We start from the raw sequence: 22,766 nt of genomic DNA on the forward strand, positions 1-22,766 counted from the left end.
GACGCGGTGCTGACGCAGATGGCTCTGTGACAGCTTCCCCAGTCAATGCCACACCGGGAGCTTCCCGTGACATATTTATGCAGGACCCACTTCTCATTATGTGTTCCATTAATTCTTTAAACCCTGGCCAGTCAGTTCCCAAAATTAACCAGTGGGTGAGCCAAGGGTTAACCGCTGCCTTAATTCTACACGTTTGGCCCCGGAATAGAATATGGACGGACACTAGAGGGTAATTGTGAACATCCCCGTGCACACACAACACCATCATTTGTGCTCTCCCCAATGCCTCACCTTGCACCAGGCGTTGGTGAATTGAGGTCTGATTACAACCGAAATCCACCAACGCGTGATATGTATCCCCTTGGACACTTACTGGTATGCAATAAGTTCCGGCCCGATCAGGGGCGGTCTCTAGCACGTTGGGGATCTGGATCACAGCTCCCACCTCCTTTGCGGAGCTCTGACTCTGCAGATGCTCTGACTCCCCAGCGCACCAACACACCAGCCCAGGCTTTCCCTCTGCACCATCATTATGGGAGTCACTCACCTGAGGAGGAGACAACACAGACACGGAAGAGGGAGATGGGAGGACACCATGGGTGCGACGGGCCAGCTGTGGAGGAGCCAGCCGCCGCCTCCGTGGTAGGGGAACCGGGTGGCGTGGGGAGGGGAAAGAGAGACAGAGGGGGAGGAGAGAGAGGAGAAGCAAGGAGAGACGCCTCATCTGCCTGCTGTCGGAGCCGCCTCCAGATGGTCCTCCGCCAGCTCAATGGCTCGTCCTAGGTGACACTGGACCCATTCTGCTGTTCTTTCCAGAAGTCGAGAGATGAACTGTTCCACTCCCACCAGATCAATGATCTCATCGGCGTCGCAATCTTCTGCCCTCAGCCACCACCGGCAGGTGTCCCGTAGTTGCTGGCCGAATGCAAATGGCCGGCCAACCTCCTCCGATGCCAGCGTCCGGAAACGCTGGTGATGTTGTTCCGGGGAGCAGCCGACCTGCTGCAGGATGGCTTTCTTCAGGTCAGCATACACCAGTCGGCTGTCAGCAGGGAGCTGCTGCGCTGCAAGCTGTGCCTTGACAGTCAGGAGCGGGAGGAGGCGCCCCGTGCGCTGCTCCAGTGGCCACCCCCACGTCTCGGCTGCTTGTTCGAAGAGGGCGAGGAACGCTTCCGGATCATCCTGCAGGCCCATCTTCGTGAGGGTGCCAGCTGTGGTGATGGTTGACACCCCTGCTGACGCGAGCAGATGCCGGAACGCCTGGCAATCTTCCTGCTGGGCCAACATCAAGGCTTTGAAGCATTGCTCTTGTTCCTTTCGGAGGGCGATCAGCGCTTGATGCTGGTTCTGCTGGGCGGTAGCGAGGGCAAGGATGAGCTCTTTGAATGGGGAGGACTCCATGGGGTGGTTCCCTTCTGTGTGTCCTGGGTTTCGGCACCACTGTAACAGTTCCTGATGTGGGTGGAGCACAGGAGCATGACAGGCGAGAGTTGATGTTCACATACACGCTTTTCATTTTCTTTATTTTAGCTTTTCAGCTTCATTCATTCAGTCACACACACATGCGTTGTGGTGGTGGGGGGACTCTTCTCTACTCTCCCCCTCCTTTTATGCTTCATCCCTGCAACAAACACACACACACACACACATTAATTGACACCAGGTGTAATGACTTAGCCACTTACCTTCCCCGACCCTGCCCTCCATTCACAAACTGCCGCTTGGTCACGCCCCCGTTGCCACACATGTCCATGATCTTTCCACCATGCTTACCTGTGATGATAACATCTAGGTTTTTCTCAACTTCCTGATCATGCTGAAAAAAATTCCATCTCAAGTAACGAGCTGTGTGTCATCAGACAACAAGATCAAAGGACGAGAGGGGTCTTCCGGTTGATTTAATTAACCAATAATAACTGTTGTAACTGAAACTCACCTTTATAAAATTGTTTTTATTGGTAAATATGAAAAGGTGTTGATAATTATGGACTGTTGATAATTGTAGCCGCCTCTCTAACATATTATTGATTTGGTTAAATTTCACTGAGGTGACATCATAAAGGTTTCCTGTGATTGTACTGACTAAGTCCTGAGCTCAGTAAGGGGAATTTCCAATGCTGTCAGCTGACAGCATCCATATTATATTGTATTTTGTATGTTTTGTATGTTTCTCCCTAAGGCTGCGTCCTTTCTCCTCTGCTCTTCTCTCTGTACACAAACAGCTACACCTCCAGTCATCAGTCTGTCAAGCTCCTAAAGTTTGCAGATTACACAACCCTCACTGGACTCCTCCCTGATGAGGATGAGTTTTCCTACAGGTGGGAAATTGACCATCTGGTGTCCTGATGCAGGCAGAACAACTTAGAGCTTAAAGTGCATATCACAGGTAAATTCAGGAGCAAGATCGGTTTAATTTTCCTATTTTACATTAAACTTTGGTCAAATATCTATAACATTCTGCATTCTCTGCAATTTTTTTACCTTGCATAATACCAGAAAAATTCAGTTGAAATCAAGCCATTTGAGGTGAATTGGTCCGCCTCTGAAAAAACTTGGCATTTGAATTTCCCGGGAAACATTGATTTTCGTGACGTCACGTGCGGGACGCCTCCCTCTGAATCCTACGTCAGTGCTGGTTTGTTTATGAGAAAACGATCTGGTGGTTTTCTGCAAATTTCTTCAACGTTATCGTGTAATTATCAAAATAGTTAACAGATGTATCGTAGGAGGGTGTAGCAACACCAATCTTGATGGGATTAGTACTCATCGTTTTCCAAAAGGCCGGACAATGAGAGAGAAATGGGAGTGCCTGGTCTACACAGGCTGTGCACTTAAACCGTGCAAAGCTTGCGTAGCCTGCTGGCACTTCCGCAGGTAACGTCACGAATCTGGCTCCAGACTCCCTTGGGATTTTTCCAGACGTGTTTTGCTATTTCATTTTTTTCTGCTGTAGACAGATGGCCTTGTGCAAAATTACCCTTCTCGATGAGTGTGTAAAGGGACATTCTTTCATATAAAAAAAACGAAATTGGTCCAGAATATGCACTTTAATGCTCTAAAGACAGTGGAGATGATTGTAGACTTCAGGAGGCACTCTGCCACACCCTCCTCCATCACCCTGTTTGACTCCTCGGTGACCTCTGTGGAGTATTTCCACTTCCTGGACACTATAAATCACCCAGGACCTTAAGTGGGAGACGAATACCTGCTCTCTCACCAAGAAAGCACAGCAGAGGAAGTTTGGTCTGCCAAAGACAATGATGGTTCACTTTTACACTGCCATCATCGAGTCCATCCTCAACTCCGCCATCATCGTCTGGTATGCTGTTGCCACTGTCAGGGACAAGGGCAGACTGCAGCGCATCATTCGCTCTGCTGAGTGGACGATTGGCTGCAACCTTCCATCTCTTCAGGACCTGAACAAGTCCAGGACCCTGAGGAGAGCAGAAAGGATTGTGGCCGACCCCTCTCACCCTGGACACAAACTTTCTGAATCACTCCCCTCTGGTAGGAGGTTGCGGTTCATTAGAACCAAAACCTCATGCCATAAGACCAGCTTTTTCCCCACTGCAGCTGGTCCCATCAGTAAGGTCAGAGACCCCCACTGAATCAAACCTCACACTTTCAACCTGTGACATTAATGCACTCTACCTCTGAACTGTAATTTTGCACATCTTATGGTCATGTCATACATCTTCATTCTGTGAACTTTTATTGCACATTCCAGCACATGCTGTACAGCTTGGTTATTTATTTAAACCATTGCACATATTTTCTTCTTCTCACACATTCATGTCATGACTCTTCATCTTCAACATGTGACCTATTTTTGCACATTCTGGGGCATACTGTACAGCTTGGACTTCAGAACAACCCATGCAGATACGCCTTATATTTGTCCAGTTTTCAAATTTGTATGTTTTAGATTCTTCTTATTTTTTAAAATTCTATTTATATTACTACTTTTGTCTTTAAAAAAATTATTCCATCTTAACTGTTTCAAGTACTAGTCATCAAAGCAAATTCCTTGTATGTGAGAACGGACCTCGTAATCGAAATTTGATTCTGGTTCTGAATTGGAGTAGTGTTGGTATCAGCACTATCCCTCTCCAGTCCAGTAGGGCAGTCAGTGGGAAGTTTTTAACAATACTCCATTAGGAAGCGATCACTACCCTATTTGGACCAAGATACAAAAACAAGATGCAAGTCTGGAAGAAAATTGGTACCCAAGATGGAAAATGAGAGAGGCCAACTGGGGACTTTATAATATGAGAGCAAGTGGTAAATTTATGGAGATTATGTCAAATTTAAGTGATGATACTGAAGAGTTAAACTCCATAATTACAAATATAATGTATGAATCAGCACAGGAGACTATAGGCAAATCTTTTGGGATAAGGGAAAAGAAAATGGTTCCATGGTGGACAGACGAATGTAAAGAAGCAGTCAAAGCCAGAAATAAAGCATTTAGAATGGTAAAAACAAATCATTCTTTTAATAACTTGATATAAAAAAAAGCACAGTCTAAAGTTAAAAGAATCATAAGAGAAACCAAAAAGAAATACTGGAGGAATTTCTGTAGTACTATTGGGGCAGAAATAAAGGTTAGTGAGGTATGGGGAATGATTAGAAAGATGGGAGGAATAAGAAGGGATCTCTCTTTACCAGTAGTTAAAGACAATGATAGCAAAGCAGTAAATAATGAAGAAAAAGCAGAGATGCTTGCTAGGGCTTTTGTTAAGGTACATAGCTCTCAAAACTTATCAAATGAGTTATTATGGAGAACAAAAAAGATTGAGGATAATGGGAAGGAAAGAAATACAACCCCGATTCCAAAAAAGTTGGGACAAAGTACAAATTGTAAATAAAAACGGAATGCAATAATTTACAAATCTCAAAAACTGATACTGTATTCACAATAGAACATAGACAACATATCAAATGTCGAAAGTGAGACATTTTGAAATTTCATGACAGCAACACATCTCAAAAAAGTTGGGACAGGGGCAATAAGAGGCTGGAAAAGTTAAAGGTACAAAAAAGGAACAGCTGGAGGACCAAATTGCAACTCATTAGGTCAACTGGCAATAGGTCATTAACATGACTGTGTATAAAAAGAGCATCTTGGAGTGGCAGCGGCTCTCAGAAGTAAAGATGGGAAGAGGATCACCAATCCCCCTGATTCTACACTGACAAATAGTGGAGCAATATCAGAAAGGAGTTTGACAGTGTAAAATTGCAAAGAGTTTGAACATATCATCATCTACAGTGAATATCATCATCAAAAGATTCACAGAATCTGGAAGAATCTCTGTGCGTAAGGGTCAAGGCCGGAAAACCATACTGGGTGCCCATGATCTTCGGGCCCTTAGACCAGGGGTTCCCAAACTTTTCCATGCCAAGGCCCCCCAAACAGCATTAGCTTCTGGCCAGGGACCCCCTTTACAAACCCACAGACAATGCTACAAAATATGTAAAGAAACATCAACTTTTAGAATGTTTTCTCTTACTTTTATTCAATAGTCAATAATTGTTACATTTGTTTAGCATAAGAATATTATTAACTAACATGTTTTCAACACAAATATTTTCGCACTGAACAATAAACTGTATAACCTCCTGTAGTACCTGATTCAACTCGTTATCCATCCTTTTTGCAACCAGTGCCTCGCGATGGAGCATGCAGTGTGTGGCCACTACATGCGGGGCCTTCTGCTTAATGAGAGCGGTCACTCCACTGATCTTCCCGGTCATTGCCACGGCTCCGTCCGAACACCCCACACACACAACGGGTCCAGTCCAATCCGTTAGACTCGATGTAATCGTCCAAAACTTGAAAACTTCTTTCAAGTGCTTTACAAAATAGTATTTCCTCCACAAATCTTTCCTGTGAAATAAATCTGATGTACACAAGCAGTTGGGCCTCATTGGATAAATCTGTGCTCTCATCCAGCTGAAGTGCAAAGTATTCGCTGGCTCTCACCTGCTCCAACAGCTGAGCAGATACGTCTTGAGCCATGCCACCAATCCGTCGGCTCACGGTGTTATCAGAGAGTGGGACAGCATTGATTTTTTTGGCAGCATCCTCACCAAGCAATTCTCGGACAATGTCTTTGGTGGCTGGTAAAATCAAATCTTCTCCAATTGAGTGAGGTTTTTTTAGCACGAGCAATGGAGTACGAGGCTAAAAATTATGCCTTCAGGGCCCGCTCGGGGACAGTAGCTTGCTGGGTGAATGCAGCAGATTGCCTGACCAAATGCTCTTCTTTGCGTCTGAAGAAATCTACTGTTTTTTCGGCATCTGTCGGATGTTTTTGTACCAAGTGACGCTGAAGTTTCGAAGGTTTTAAGCACTCATTTGATAGGGTCTCCAGACAGAGGACGCATTTCGGGCAATCATGGCCATTTTTCTGTATGGCTGTAAAGCCATACTTAATGTATGCTGCCTCATATTTTCGGATTTTAGTTGGCCAAGACTTCTTAGTTTTTTTTCACAGCAGTGTTCTCCACAGCAGGGCTGTTGGTTTGTTCCTTCGGTCTCTTCTTCAAAAACCTGTCCATTTTGCGCTAGCAATACGCTAGCTTGAGGAGCAAAGCAGCTTGATAAATGGCGCAAACCGCAACGTCACAGGCAATCGGAGAGATGAGCATGGCAAACAACGTTTTGATATGATGTATTATTATTAATAATTATATTTTATAATAATTATTAAAAAATTAATTACAATATATTTAATAATAATTATTTTTAAAAAGTATATTTTTTTCTGCAATTTTTTTGTTATCGTCCCTCCAACTTTCTGAGGCCCCCCTAGCGCCCCCTGGCGGCCCCCCAGGGGGCTGCGGCCCCCACTTTAAAAACCACTGCAATAGTCTCATCTCATTATCTCTAGCTGCTTTATCCTGTTCTACAGGGCCGCAGGCAAGCTGGAGCCTATCCCAGCTGACTACGGGCGAAAGGCGGGGTACACCCTGGACAAGTCGCCAGGTCATCACAGGGCTGACACATAGACACAGACAACCATTCACACTCACATTCACACCTACGGTCAATTTAGAGTCACCAGTTAACCTAACCTGCACGTCTTTGGACTGTGGGAGAAACCGGAGCACCCGGAGGAAACCCACGCGGACACGGGGAGAACATGCAAACTCCACACAGAAAGGCCCTCGCCGACCCCGGGGCTCGAACCCAGGACCTTCTTGCTGTGAGGCGACAGTGCTAACCACTACACCACCGTGCCGCCCCCACTGCAATAGTCTGTCTGGAAAATGAAATTAGGAAAGCTCACGTAAAGAAGGAGTCAGTCTTAGCAACTTTTTTCGACATTGAAAAAGCATATGATATGCTCTGGAAAGAGGGTCTTTTATTTAAATTGAATATAATAATAATAATAATAATAATAATAATAAGTTAGATTTATATAGCGCCTTTCAAGAAACCCAAGGACGCTTTACAATATAGACAAGGAAAAAATAAATAATAAAGAAAAAAAATAATAATTAAATAAAATAAAAATAAAAAGTCCACCAAGTAGGGGTCAGGATGTAATTCCCGTGGTGTAGCAGCCACAGTCCCACCAAAAGGCGCATAAAAATGAGTCCCACATCTCCAGCACCGCTGCCGTGACGCCGCCAGCAACATCGCTTGAGCACCACGCCATGGATCCACAAAGCGAGCACAGAAGCTCCGCCACGCAGAGCGCTGGTGTGTCCCAAACCGCCTGCACAGCCGCTGCGACACCACCAAGCAACATCGCTCAGAACATCACGCCAAGCGTTAAAGCACAGAGCGCTGGACAACCATGATGTAAAATGAGCAGCGAGCTCACTGCAGTCCATAGCTGGGAGCACAGGCATCACCCACAGCGAACCAAGGCCTGGAGGGAACCAACGCCCAAAACTGGGTCCGGAGCTACCCACAACCGGCGGACAAAAACACTCAAACAAACATCAAACTACACAAACACACACAAAAAATAAATAAATAAAATGAAAATAGAAAAAGAAAAAATATATAAATAAAATAAAAAAGCTCTGGTGAGAAGCGGCAGCCAGAATGCGCATGACGTACTCTTAACCGGAAACGAAAAAAAAAATGGGAGTAAACAGTAAAATGTTCAATTGGATTAGAGATTTTTTTAAAGACTAGAACAATAGAGGTAAGAGTTGGAGTAAACCATTCAAATATTTACACTGTAGAGAATGGTACCCCGCAGGGAAGTGTATGCAGCCCCATACTGTTTAATATAATGATTAATGATGTTTTTAACAACATAGACTCCAGAATCAGTAGAGCACTTTATGCAGACGATGGGGCACTGTGGATGAGAGGCCGAAATACTAATAATCTGAGGAACAGAATGCAAGCAGCAATAAACAAGGTCGAAAGATGGTCACATGAGTGGGGGTTTCATTTGTCTGTTGAGAAGACACAAGTTATCTGTTTTTAAAAAAAAGGGCTAACCCTACAGTGGACCTCAGACTATATGGGCAGCTACTCAAGCAAGTGGATAATTTAAGATACCTAGGTGTATGGTTTGATGTTAAACTTTCTTTTAAAGTACACATACAGAAGATTATTGATAAGTGTAAGTAGAGTATTAACATTTTGAAATGCTTAACAGGAAATGAATTGGGGGCATCAAGCATATCCTTGAAAAGAATATATAGCGCTTTAGTTCGACCAGTCTTGGATTATGGATGTATTGTTTATAATTCAGCAGCTAAGTCTTCCTTATCAGAGCTGAACAGGATACAAGCCAAAGCCCTTCGTATATGCTGTGGTGCCTTCAGAACCTCTCCAATCCCAGCACTTCAGGTGGAAACAGGGGAGATGCCACTGGATCTCAGGCGGCTGAAATTATCAGTATCATATTGGCTTAATCTACAGGGTCATGAGGACAATCACCCAACCAAACAGGTACTCAGGGAATGCTGGGAGTATGGTCACCTCATACATAGCTTTGGTAATCAGCAGGCAAATCAAATGGGGATTCATTCGGTAAAACAATAGCAAGGTCAATCATTCCCCTTTGGTTATTCTGTTTCCCTGTTGTAAACATGGAAACAAAGGAGATAGTAAAATCTAGAGATGTTTATCAGAATGTACAGCAGTATTTAGAAATAATGTACGATGATACAACACAAATATATACAGATGCTTCAAAAGACGAAACTGGTAAAACAGGAGCAGCAGTACATATCCCCAGCTACAATATTAATATCAAAAAAAGAACGTCAGATCATCTGTCAGTTTTCTCAGCAGAAATGATGGCTATCATACTGGCCCTGCAGTGACTGGAGGAGGTGAAGCCTAGTAAAGCAGTCATCTGTTCAGATTCAATGTCTTCCTTAACCAGTATCCAAAGCGGAAAATCCACATGCCAAAGAGACCTCTTAGATGAAATAAATCACCTCATATTTAATATAAATCAGAAAAAGCTGCTTATTCAGTTCACATGGGTTCCAGCACATAAGGGGGTTGAGGGGTGGACAGATTGGCTAAAGAAGCCACCAAGGCAAATGAGGTTGAACTTAAGGTTCCATTAAGTAAAGCAGAAATTAAAGTAATAATTAAGGACAACATCAACAGAATATGGCAGGATAGATGGAGTACAGAGGAGAAAGGAAGACATCTGTATAATTTACAAAAGGAGGTAATAACAAGGAATGGTGAACTGAAACGGCAGGAGGAGGTAATAAGAGGTGCCTGAACCAAATAGTGAACTGATCCAGTAAGCTGACGGGAGAGATGCAGTTAAATCCAGAATCACTGTACTCCAGACAGGTACAGAGGATATCTGGATCAATTTTAAAGGACACTTCTCACCCAGGGCGGCACAGTGGTGTAGTGGTTAGCGCTGTCGCCTCACGGCAAGAAGGTCCGGGTTCGAGCCCCGTGGCCGGCGCGGGCCTTTCTGTGCGGGGTTTGCATGTTCTCCCCGTGTCCGCGTGGGTTTCCTCCGGGGGCTCCAGTTTCCCCCACAGTCCAAAGACATGCAGGTTAGGTTAACTGGTGACTCTAAATTGACCGTAGGTGTGAATGTGAGTGTGAATAGTTGTCTGTGTCTATGTGTCAGCCCTGTGATGACCTGGCAACTTGTCCAGGGTGTACCCCGCCTTTCGCCCGTAGTCAGCTGGGATAGGCTCCAGCTTGCCTGCGACCCTGTAGAACAGGGATACAGAGATAATGAGATGAGATGTTTATTACATTGTGTTTTATGTTAGATGTTTTAAGTGTTGTTTGGCGTGTGTGGAAGAGAAAGCTGACTCACTTCACTGCAAAACAAGTTTACCTTTGGGTACAAATAAAGTAACTTGACTTGACTTGAGGTATAGGCTGAGGATTGGGCGCACAAGTCTAAATGGTGGGTTGTATATACCAGAGGGAAACATCAGTCTGGGCCTGTGCACACTGTGGAGAAATGGAAAAAGTGGAGCATGTTCTTTTACACTGCAGACAGTATTCTACTGAAAGAGAGATGATGATGAGGGCAATAAGGAAACCTGTAACTATGAATAATTTATTAAGTCAGCCTAATACACAACCAGTAGTGACAGCTCTAATACAGTATTTAAGGGAAACACAATTAGCAAGAAGAATTCAGGGTGTTTTTTTCCCCTTATACACACCGTTTGTAAACCTCCAATAAAAACCGACAGAAGTCTCTCTGTGTGTCTGTCTCTTGCTCTCTGTCTGTGTGTCTCGCTCGCTCTCTGTCTTGCTCTCTCTCTTGCTCTCTGTCTGTCTGTGTGTCTCTTGCTCTGTCTGTACGTTTCTCTCTGTCTGTCTCTTGCTCTTTGTCTCTCTCTCTCTGTCTGTCTGTGTCTCAATTGTGTCTCTCTCTCGCTTTCTCTCTGTCTCTCTCACATTATCTATGTCTCTGTCTATCTGTTTGTCTCTGTTTCTCTCTCTCTCCCCCTGTGTGTGTGTGAGAGAGAGAGAGAGAGAGAGAGAAGTCAGCCACTCGTTTGACATCTGGATTGTCTTTATAGTATGATCCTACTTTGCATTTGGGATTTTGATTTAAATAATAAAGAATAATGACATAAAAAAAGAAGGCCAGTAGGGTGTAGTATTCGCACTTTTCAGCTTGAACGCGAAGAAGAAAAGGAGGAAGCGGAAGAAGCAGTTTTTAAGCGCTCATTAATTTTTCAAGTCGATTCTTCTGATTATCGTTTAATAAGACGATGAAAAATTAATCTCCGAAAAACCTTATAGCAATGTTCATGGCTGACGGCATCTTTTGAGTTGTTGTGACATTTGTGATTATCCGGCAGAAGTCTAACAGGCAGTGTCAGGGTGAAGAGCGGAAGTTTCCACCCTTCATAAACGAAAGCAAGTGAAACATGGCGAAAGACGGCCCCTTATATTTTTTACTTATTTGTAGTGTTGGTAAGTTAAATCCGAAACATATATTCAGTGTTACTAATGTGAAAGTGATAGAGGTTGTTATAGCTACAGGGAGAAATTTTGTCTAAACTTAAAAATACAGATTAACAGAGTTAGCTTTGGGTGGGTACGGACAAAAAAAAAAAGAGGAAAAATAAAAAGCAACGTCATTTTAAACTCCACGATTTGATTCTTTGTCATATGTGTCGATTAAACGTTTCATATATAATTTTAAAAATCTTATATAACAGTAAGCTTTGATAGTAAGTTTCGCTTTGTCCCACAGCAGTTAGCCGTTAGCTTGCGCCTGTTCTGGGGAAAAAAACCCAAGTGAAACCCCCCTTCTCTCTCTAAAGGCATTTAGTACAGTGTTTTCTTAATATTTTTCTTAATTTTTATCATTAGCAGTATGTAGGAATGTACATACTGTTTTATAATTTGATATTTTGAAATGTGTTATGACCCATACACCATTTAATTGTTTCATTCTTTGTTCTGTGTTAGGTTGTGTGACTGTTAATGTCAAAACTGGAGAACATTACACTTTCAAGGCACAACAGGAAGGACCATTTGAAACAGTTGACTGGAAATACAATGGGAGTTTAGTGGTTGATTGGGTTGTTCCCAATGAACCTGAATGGTTTCGATACGAAGACCGAGCCAGTCTGAACAAGATGACTGGAGATTTGTCACTTACGCTGAAGAAGACAGACAGTGGGGTGTATAAGGGTCAATTCCAGGTGGCGGGATTTCTAAAGTATTTTGAACAGACGATCAGAGTGATCGGTAAGTGAGTCTTAGTCTGTATCTTAGTTCTTGCATTTTATCACAATGTTGTTGAATTTTCCTATCTGAAGGTGTGCAGTAGTTTTCTATAACAGCACAGCTCTGACAGGTGTTCCAGCAGTCATTCATGCGCTCTTTCACAGGGAACTGTATGGTGGACGCACCGCATATTTAAGCCTGTTAATAAAGGATTTCTATAAGTAGACTTTTATTTAACGTTTTTTGAAGGAATATTTGGTGTCAGTGATTTATACCGGTAAATAAATTTTCCACCATGGGGAAGTATTCAGATGCGAGGACGTTGTGCTTTGTGGCTGTTTTTTTTTTAATTTATTTATTTTTGTCTTAAATTCAAACGTGAAAAAAGGGAGGCTGTGCGGAAACAAGTGTTTATAGCTGCTATAACAAGTGAAAGCAGGAACTGACTTCATGTAGATGTTATCCAGTTACTAAATGTAATTTATAAACATCTTTAAAGTCTCAGTGTTATACAGTAGGCTAATTAAAAAAAATGTAGTTAGTTAGCAAATCACTGTCAGGGTTCCCCTGGGTTCTGAAAAATATGCTCCAATTTTTTCCTTGAAAAATCAAGTCAAAGAAGTATCCTTCACTACTTATTTTTTCCTTCACTTAGTCTGTATTTTTTTTCTTCTTAGTGACTGACTTATCAAAGTGGACTTAATACAGGTTTATACCTGCCAAAATTCAAATATTTGTACAGATACAAGCCTCTCCATTGCATATACAATTTGGGCTCCACTCTTGCCTCTAATAAAAGAGACTTGATTTTGGGTGCCCTGTGCACCATCAAGCTAAAATAAACCTCTTTAGTTTGAGCTTAAGGTTATTTTGGGATGGAATTATTCAGAAGAGGTATTTCAAGTCAAGTCAACTTTATTGTCAAATATGCTATACATGCTCAACATACAGCACAGATGAAATATCAGTCCTCTCTTACCCACGGTGCAAACAGGCAATGCAATAAATAAAAATAGAATAATTGAAAAAAACAAAATATAAACAGTGGGGTGTCATGGTGGTGTAGTGGTTAGCGCTGTCGCCTCACAGCAAGAAGGTCCGGGTTCGAGCCCCGTGGCCGGCGAGGGCCTTTCTGTGCGGAGTTTGCATGTTCTCCCCGTGTCCGCGTGGGTTTCCTCCGGGTGCTCCGGTTTCCCCCACAGTCCAAAGACATGCAGGTTAGGTTAACTGGTGACTCTAAATTAACCGTAGGTGTGAATGTGAGTGTGAATGGTTGTCTGTGTCTATGTGTCAGCCCTGTGATGACCTGGCGACTTGTCCAGGGTGTACCCTGCCTTTCGCCCATAGTCAGCTGGGATAGGCTCCAGCTTGCCTGCGACCCTGTAGAACAGGATAAAGCGGCTAGAGATGATGAGATGAGATGATATATATATATATATATATATATATATATATATATATATATACACACAAATTGGTTCAAATAACCAAACAGTCAAGGGCACTTGAGGTATAGCAGGTAAACATGAAATAAGCAGTATTTGGACTCCCTTTAGCCTTTACTTCAACATGCAACTTGATTTACAATTGAACAGAGTCTAGAAGTGTCTTGGAACAAGCAGTAGTGGAGGAATCCAATTTTCCTGTCGATTTACAAACAGAACACAGAATGACACCATGTTTATCATTATACGCTCGCCACAGGGACTCAACATGTCACGCTAAAAAAACCGACCCCTGTACTACTGACACTGTTTGATGTGCTCAGGGCCAGTAGGGGTTCTGAGTGTGCTTTCCCCTTGGCTGTTTCAGCCCTTAAATCATTTTCAGTGCTTGAAGAAGCCTGGCCAAAATACTTCATCAGCTAAGACTGCACCGTTGTTTGGTTCATGCAGAGATAATTGTATCACCACACCAGGCCAATTAAGACACCCTGCGATTGGTCAGAAGCTCAGCACCTATTTGGTCATTATCTGTAGTCGATTTTTATTGGTCACAAGCACGTGCTCATTGTTTACACTCCGGCTTCCTGCCGTCTCTTCACTCTGGTCATATTTCGGCAAACGGAAGGATTTCTAGAAAAGATGACTTGATAAAGGTGACAAATGCATTCATCACCGTGACGACTGCTAGTACTTTTCTCTTAGTCACTGATGGATTATGTTCATCAATGAGGAGTGCCAGTGGGATTCAGCTGTGCTGTGCTAGGTATAACACCAACCTGTTGTGCATTATTATGCAAGTATGGTCCGTCATTACATTACATTACAGGCATTTAGCAGACGCTCTTATCCAGAGCGGCACAGCTCCTTGTAGTGGTTAGCACTGTCTCACAGCAAGAAGGTTCTGGGTTCAAACTCCATGGCCGACGGGGGCCTTTCTATGTGGAGTTTGCATGTTCTCCCCATGTCTGTGTGGGTTTCCTCTGGGTGCTCTGGTTTCCCCCACAGGTCAAAGACATCCAGCCATTGGGTTTGTACAAGCCAGTGCATACTTGGTGCCAGTTCCAAGCCCGGAAAGATTGGGGAGGGTTGCATCTATGTAAAAATCTATGCCAAAGGGGTTGAAAATCAATTGGGGCTTTGCCGTGTATTCTTCCCCTGTCACTATGGCCGAATCCCATTTCACCCCTTGGACCAACCCCTTGGCCCTTCCCCTCCATTTTGCGCGTTCACGTGAAGGGGTAGGGGTATCCCAATCCCAGTTAACGCGGAGGGGTAGGGGAAGGGGTAGGGCTTCTGTACCCCTCCAAACGGAGATTTTCCTGGAGCAGACTCCGAACGAAGGGGTTTGAGTGATTTCCCACAATGCCATGCGGATTTCAGCGAGATTTCATGCGGATTTCAGAAAGATGGCGGTTCCCGCGGCGAAAGATTGTCATAAATGTATTTTCTCCATTATTTACGTGTTTTAAGTTGTTATCCAGAGGAAACACGCCGCTTGATTCGCTTTCGAGCTGAGAATGAGCAGCGATTTCTGAAATCCAAGCTGCTGCTAAAAAGCTTTGGGAGTGAGTATTGTTTTCGGTTGCTTTACTGCGTACGTTTTGTTCTGTTATTCTCGCTTTTATTGTTTACATGAGTGTTCTGACACCTCATTCTGTCGGATGTGGTGCACGAAGCGCCAAAGATATCCCATTCAGTGGTGTTAGTTAACAAATCACACCCTGCCAGCAGAGATTTCTGCCTCTGGCTCTGACTGTAGCGGCTGGTCGCAGCCAATGACGCATTTGGTCGCGTTTTGCTAACGTAAACGCTGACGGAGGTACGCGATGACGTATGCAATCGTTGAAGGGCTATCCCAATACGTAAGGGTTGAATTTCAAGCCCTATCCCTTGTAGCTCAGTTTCAAGGGGAAGGGCCAAGGGGAAGGCGGAGGGGAAGGGGGAGGGGAAGGGGGAGGGGTAGGGGTAGAAATTAGAATTGGGATTGGGCCTATGTGACAAATCAAATAAATTAGAGCGCTGTACAACAAGCCAAACGATTTTTACCTAATCTGTGTGTCTTTGAAGTGGGAGGAAGCCCACACAAACACGGGGGAAACATGCAAATTCCACCCAGAAAGGCCCCTGTTGGCTGTGAGGTTTGAACCCGGAACCTTCTTGCTGCGGGGCGACAGTGCTAAGCACCGCTCCACCATGCAGTGGATCATGTTTTACTCCTTGCACATATTTTCACACTCAGACAATGTTTTCCGATGTACCTGTAAATGGCCCAAAAGTACATGCATTTCACCATAAGTCCTTCCTATCTCTGTGAGTTAATTCATTTGTACTGTCCCTCCCGCTCCCTCAGATCTTCTGTCTGTGGACTTCTGACTGTTCCTCGTTTTAAATTGGCATCTATGGGTGGCAGATCATTTAGTGTTGCTGCTCCTAAACTTTGGAATTCGTTACCACAATCGCTTCGTGACTGTTCCACACTCTCTTCCTTCAAAGCCAACTTGAAAACTTTTCTCTTTACCTCACACTATTCTTCCTAATTTTTTTTTGGTGGTAACTCTTGTAAAGCGTCCTTGGGTTTGTGGAAGGCGCTATATAAATTGAACTTATTATTATTTATTATTAAGTTGTTTTCGTGAATTTTTAGTAATTTTACGTATTTTACTTTCAGATCCGCTTTCTAAAGTTGAAGTGACTTGTGAGGCGAATGGCACAGGCATAACATTTGCGGCTTCAGTGGTCCCTCAAGTGCCAGCAAATATTACATGGACTACACCAAATGGAGAAATTACTGGGGAACGTATTCATATCGAAATTGAAAAAATCCCTGAGAAAGGGTTTGTTTACTGCACTGCAAAAAATGAAGTGGACATAAAGACAGAAGAGTTAAACCTTGAGAACTGTACTAAAGGTAATGTTTGTTTTTGATAAGTAGTTTGCTTCACTTTTGCTGGCTAAATATAATGCTTTAAAGTTTAATTCAATGTATTGTCAGTCTTGTATACCATAATAGTTAAGAAATACTGTTCAGCACAAGCTACTTCTTTATGATTAGTAAAATATATTGAATGTCAACATTTTTAGTGAAACAAATTTATCATTTCCTTACCGTTGTTATTTTATGCAGGACCTGAACCTGGATCTAATATTGGTACTATCCTTGGCTCAATTATAGCGGTGGTGGTGGTTCTTGGAATTGTTGCAGGTGTTGTTATATGGATCTACAAAAAAAACAAACAGAGTATGTAATATTCCAACCAGTACTCATTATCCAAATGTGTATTTAATGCAATTTTGCTAGCCTTGTACAGTATGGTATACATAGATTAATTAATATATATATATATATATATATATATATATATATATATATATATATATATATGCTTTTATATATATATGATTTTATATATACGTGTGTGTGTGTGTGTATATATATGTATGTGTGTGTGTGTATATATATATATATATATATACATATATATATATACACACACACATACATATATATATAAAATCATATATATATATATATATATATATATAAAATCATATATAATTTTTTTTTTTTATTAATCTATGTATTTAATTACTTTTAATCTATTTAATTACTTTTATTTGGATCCAAGAAACAAGCAAGGGGTACAAGATCCAAATATTCTGGAAAAGGTCTTCGATAGGATGACAGATCTTAAAGACTACACACTTATACCAGTACTCTTATTAATGTAATACTCAACATTCAAGGATAAACAAAACAGCTCCGTCTCCATATGTGCATACTACCAATAATAGCTGAGACAGAGCAAAACTTTGCCAAATTTTTTGCTCCTCTTTTTTGCATTCCCCCCAACTGCAGCCCTCTGACTACATTCTTATGTACATGGCCTAAGCTTCCAAAAACCAGTACTACAAGCCTGCATTCATATCCCAATTGCAGAATACGTTCTAATAAGGGCTGATATTTCAGTAATTTGGAATAATAGCAAGTGTCTATATACAAATCAAAACAGCACCCAACCTCAATAATGCATACAGAATTCTCAAATGAATTTACAGTTACAATATCCGGTGTATTTAGAATGTCTTTTAAAATAATCAAAATCAGATATGTTATGTTGAAACCAGTTCATTTTCACAGTACTATGTAGAAAAAACTTGCAATCATGTCCTTGGTTTATTTTTTGTAAGTCCTTTGCAACCAGATCGACCAAAGGGTCGTGCCTGGCCACATACTGTCCTTTATAGTAACTGCATCCATTCAGTGTATGGGACACTGTTTCGTTTTCTTGATGGTTTGTGTGTAATATACAAAAGGGGTCGTGCCTTGATGAATACCAAATTGCCAAGTTGTATCTCGTTGGAAGGCATTGCAGTCGTGCTTTAATGGCAAAGATAATTTCTTCTGGAATGGAGTAATTTTTGAAAATTGAATGGGACACCGATTTATCAGCAGACTGTAGGAGCGCTAGTTTCCCTTGTAATTTTAGGCTTTTCCAGCGCTGTACACCCTGTGGTTTTTTTTATGGTGTAGAAGTGATACTTTGATGTCCTTTATTTGCAACTGGCGCGATGTGTTGTTTTCTTTCAGAACCACTAAAGGCGAAATATGAGGATTTGTTATAATATCCTCAAGCGCTGCTGGTGCTCCGTCAATTCCCAGCCAGGATAGTTCAAGTCCTACACGTTGGCAAAGGTCGTTGAGATCTATCCAATCGGAGCGCACCCCAAATCCAGCTGCCTTGATGTCAAGCTTGCCATTATGTTTCAGTTTGAAACCAAGAAACTGGGGCTCATTTAAGGAAGCAGGCGGTATTTTACATCGCTGCAAATGTAACAACAGCGATTCGCGTGCCAGTTCTCTGACGGCTGTGTCATCATTGTTTAGCATGTTGATAAAATGACCTATTCTCGTAGAAGTGTACACCCATTCCACATTCGGGACACCTAGGCCCCCGTCTCTGCGTGATTGAAAGATAATGTCCCGTGTTGTGTGACTATTTAGTCCAATCCATTTTCTTACCAGCCTCACAGTTTCGTTGTTTAACATTGCCAGCGTATTTTGGGCGATATGGACATTGGAAAAAAGGTGCTGTATTTTTTACTGCTATAGCACTAATGGCCTCTATTTTCATCATAATAGGGAGGGGAGAAGAATCTATCAGTGCCAGTCTTCGAGTGTACTCCTGGCACAGCTCCGCAACTTGTTCCTCCCAATCACCAGCCACATTAAATATATGCCCTAGATAGGGATATGTTTCATGACGTTCATACAGGCGGATGGTATTGTTCATTATTGAGAAGACAGGGGGTTTATCAAACTTGGATTTGTACCACCTATTTCCACCACTTCGTTTCTCATAGAAGGCAGCACATTTTGTATGTTTAATGTCCAGATTTGACCACTGTATGAACTGTTCAGTGCGCATGAGCATGTTGTTAATCACACGTTCGTCCCTTGATGACATTTCTACATCGTCCGCGTAGCCTTGCACGGGGTTCGGGGAGCGCGCACCTGCTGGCGCGCACTGACGCATCCATTTTAGCCAAGAATTAATTGCGAGAATAAAGTTAATGGCACTCCACGGGCACCCAGTCTTAATGCCAATTTTAAGCGGCACTAGATCAGTCAATGCTTTTCCACATATAACTTGAATAAAGGAGTTAGCATATACATCTTTAATTATATCTGTATAAAGCTGTGGCAATCCTATTTCTTCTAGTGCATGGTACATGACATTATGGGGCAGTGTGCCAAACGCGTCACGGAACTCTAGGAAGACTGTATAAAACTTTGCTGAAGAGTGTTTAAAGTCGTCTATTCCTGTTTTGAGACAAAAGACGTGCTCATTCATTCCTTGTCTGTTAATATATGCTTTTTGTATTGGTGAAAGTATCCCTGTCTCTACTAGGGCTGGGTATCACCAGATACCTCACGATACGATACTATGGCGGTATTTTGCCCACGATAACGATAATATCACGGTACAGCGATTTCTGCGGTAATCGATATATTGCAAGAAATTTCAACCACATCACGATATCTGTGTCACTGAAGAAAATCAGAATTTATTGACCACTATAAAATTACATTTCACATACATAACTACACACTCTTGCCAGACATATATTTGTCTCTATTCCACTGCTGGCAAAACCAAGAGTTGCTTCACTACAACATACAGAAAATTCCCATTTCTGTGCTAGTATTATCAACTTTTCTGTAAGCATGGACACATCAGTGCTGCTTAACAAGCAGAATCAAATTGTTTTATGAAAACTTAAAACTTGCACTGCAGACTGCACATACATTTCAGTGCTAACACTAATATCAATTTGTTCTTTGTAAACTTGAGAACCTGAGAACATTTAACTTGTGCTTATTTTGCAGGAACAACACACTGTCTGAAACACATTGAAAAGTGCAGTGGGCATCTTAGTCTCCCTGAGCACAATTATGAAACAAAGTGCAGTGTGGGTCAGTGTCCACACACTGAAACTGAACTGAAACTTCAGTGAATCATGTTTCTTCTGAACTTAGAGTAAATACTCAAAATAAAATGCAGTGTCTCACACACATTAAAATTGAAAATGCAAGACAAAGTGCAGCTTCTTGCCTTTGGCCTTAAATGACAAAATTAAGTTCACAGTTACAGTAAGTCACACATCACTGAAGTAGATGGGAGGACTTTGGCGCTGTCTAGTGTAGTTTGCTTCGGGTCGGGTTTCAGCGGCTCCGGCTGAGCTAATATGTCGGGGTGGTGTCGTGCTAAGTAAGTTCGCAAGTTTGTTGTGTTACCTGAATATCTAATTGGAGCGAAACAGGTTTTGCAGAGTGCGTACTCTTTGTCCGGCTCACTGTTTTTTTTTCTCCTTTCCTTTGGAATCCAAAGTGCCTCCAAACATCTGCTTTAAAGTTCGGCGGCGTCTCTAGGTTTACGTTAACAGCCATGCTTGCTTGGTTTTTTTCCTCACTGCAACCGCCGGGGGAAAAAAGAGAAGATGAAGAGTGCCTTGCAGTGAGGGAGCGGCACAGCGACACCTTGCGGAGCGGAGGTGCGGAAGTCGTACTGGATTTACAACCCGTCTTAAACATAATTTATTATTTGAAAAAATATCGATATTCAAATTTTGAGCATCGATATTGAATCGGAAGACAAAGTATCGCGATATATCGCCGTATCGATATTTTTGCACACCCCTAGTCTCTACTAGCCACGGAAGGATTTGAGACAGCAGACACTTCATAAATAATTTAAAAATTGTAGGTAACAAGGATATGTCTCTCCAGGTTGAGGGGTCGTTAGGAATATTATCCTTTTTCGGGATACGATGAATCAAAGCCCCCTTCCACGACTCCGGAACTTTGCCATTTTTCAGACAGGTGTTAAATATATTAGTCAGAGCTGGGCACGACACCCGTTTGGTTGCTTTCAAGGTTTCATATGTGACCCCATCAAGTCCACAAGCCTTATTGTTGGGGAGGTTATTCATAACTTTCTCTACTTCGGTGACCGTAAACAATGAAGTGTTCATTTGGTGGCCTTCTATCGGGGTCAGAGACTCTGACCATGGAGGCACATCAGGCCTAGACATTAAGCATTTACCACTGGTGGCCCATTGGGCCAGTGGAATTGAAAAGTTACTGGCCCAAATAGAAAATGTGGTGGCCCGAATGCGTGCGGTACCCGCATTCAGGCCACCACATTTCATACAGTTCATAATACACTATGTCATTGATTTTTGGCTGGAAAAGTAGACTCTAGGGGTACATGTTGTCGCCGAGCGTAGCGAGGCTGAAAATTTTTGCAGAATATCCCCAAGCCACATCATTGTAGGAGGCAATAATCTCATCTCCGTACAAAGTAGTGTCACTTTTTCATGACCCCCCCCCCCCCCCATAAATTCATAGCCCCTCTCCCCTATAAATAATGACCGCCCCCTAAAATTAAAAAGAGCCTTCTCAAGATTATCACAACTTTACATTTTGGTTTTGTACCTGAAAACAATACTGACAAAAGACAGTAACTCAGTCCAAATTACCAGCAATGGACTCAAAAACAGTCAAATCAAATTGAAATAAATATATAAAATGTTTTTGCTTCTGAAAATGTGCACTGCACTGAAATAGCAATATTAAAGTCAATTTAAGGTTTATAGTTTAGTGCAATAGCTTTCCTCTTCCACACTCTCATCTAAAATGCCAGAGCTCTACGTTAACTTTTGAAACCGCTTGTCCTGTCGGGCAAGTTGAAAGGAAATTTACTTGTCCGAATGTGAAGTTGACTTGTCCGAAGAAATATTTGAGAAAAAAAAAAACCCCACAAACTATTTGTAACCCAATCTTTATGGCATTTGTTTCTGAATTCACAACATATGCATAATATCTATGAATCAAAAGTAATCAATACTTGATATACTGAGGCAAAAGTTCAAAAATATAGTAAAACAGACTGATTGATACCATAATTCACCAATTATTATGCAGTTCAGAAGCAATATCCCAATAGAATAGAAATTATGAACATAAAATTAAGAACAAAATAACTATACTATGAGATCCAGAAACACTAACCATTATATATACACAGATAAGTACTCTGCAGTTCAGTAACAAATATCACAAAAAGTAACATTATCATAAAATTTATGACTTGAGATATCACTAGTTTGGACAAGAGAAACAAATAACAATGCTACAAATAAAAACAACTGATAACAAAATTGACTGATTAATACTGTAAATCACTGATTATTATACACAAATCTAGTTATCAAATGACAAGATAATATATCTTATGAAAACCTCGACACCTCTATTGACTCTCAGATGAATAGATACAAATAAAGTTTCTATTCATCTTCATCTATCAACCCTTGAGTTCTGCTCCATCAATTGGACTCCATCAATTATTAATTTATTTTGAGAAATTGAAAACCAGAAAATTAAAATCTCATCTCATTATATCTAGCCGCTTTATCCTGTTCTACATGGTCGCAGGCGAGCTGGAGCCTATCCCAGCTGACTACGGGTGAAAGGCGGGGTACACCCTGGACAAGTCGCCAGGTCAACACAGGGCTGACACATAGACACAGACAACCATTCACATTCACACCTACGGTCAATTTAGAGTCACCAGTTAACCTAACCTGCATGTCTTTGG

General features: G+C 42.0%; 1 protein-coding gene across 6 annotated transcripts in view; it reads left to right on the forward strand.

Moving 5' to 3' along the window:
- The first annotated feature begins 11,107 nt into the window (after positions 1-11,107).
- Positions 11,108-22,766, forward strand: part of LOC132891834 (uncharacterized) — a 44,846-nt gene continuing 33,187 nt past the window's right edge. For all 6 annotated transcript variants that reach the window (XM_060929860.1, XM_060929861.1, XM_060929865.1 and 3 more), the window contains exons 1-4: positions 11,108-11,398; positions 11,900-12,181; positions 16,274-16,513; positions 16,730-16,843. In XM_060929860.1, coding sequence (XP_060785843.1) covers positions 11,353-11,398; positions 11,900-12,181; positions 16,274-16,513; positions 16,730-16,843 — 682 coding nt within the window. In that variant the 5' untranslated portion in view covers positions 11,108-11,352. The remainder of the gene's footprint in view (positions 11,399-11,899; positions 12,182-16,273; positions 16,514-16,729; positions 16,844-22,766) is intronic.

Source organism: Neoarius graeffei, chromosome 9 (genome assembly GCF_027579695.1).
Source record: "Neoarius graeffei isolate fNeoGra1 chromosome 9, fNeoGra1.pri, whole genome shotgun sequence".
NCBI classification, from domain to species: domain Eukaryota; kingdom Metazoa; phylum Chordata; class Actinopteri; order Siluriformes; family Ariidae; genus Neoarius; species Neoarius graeffei.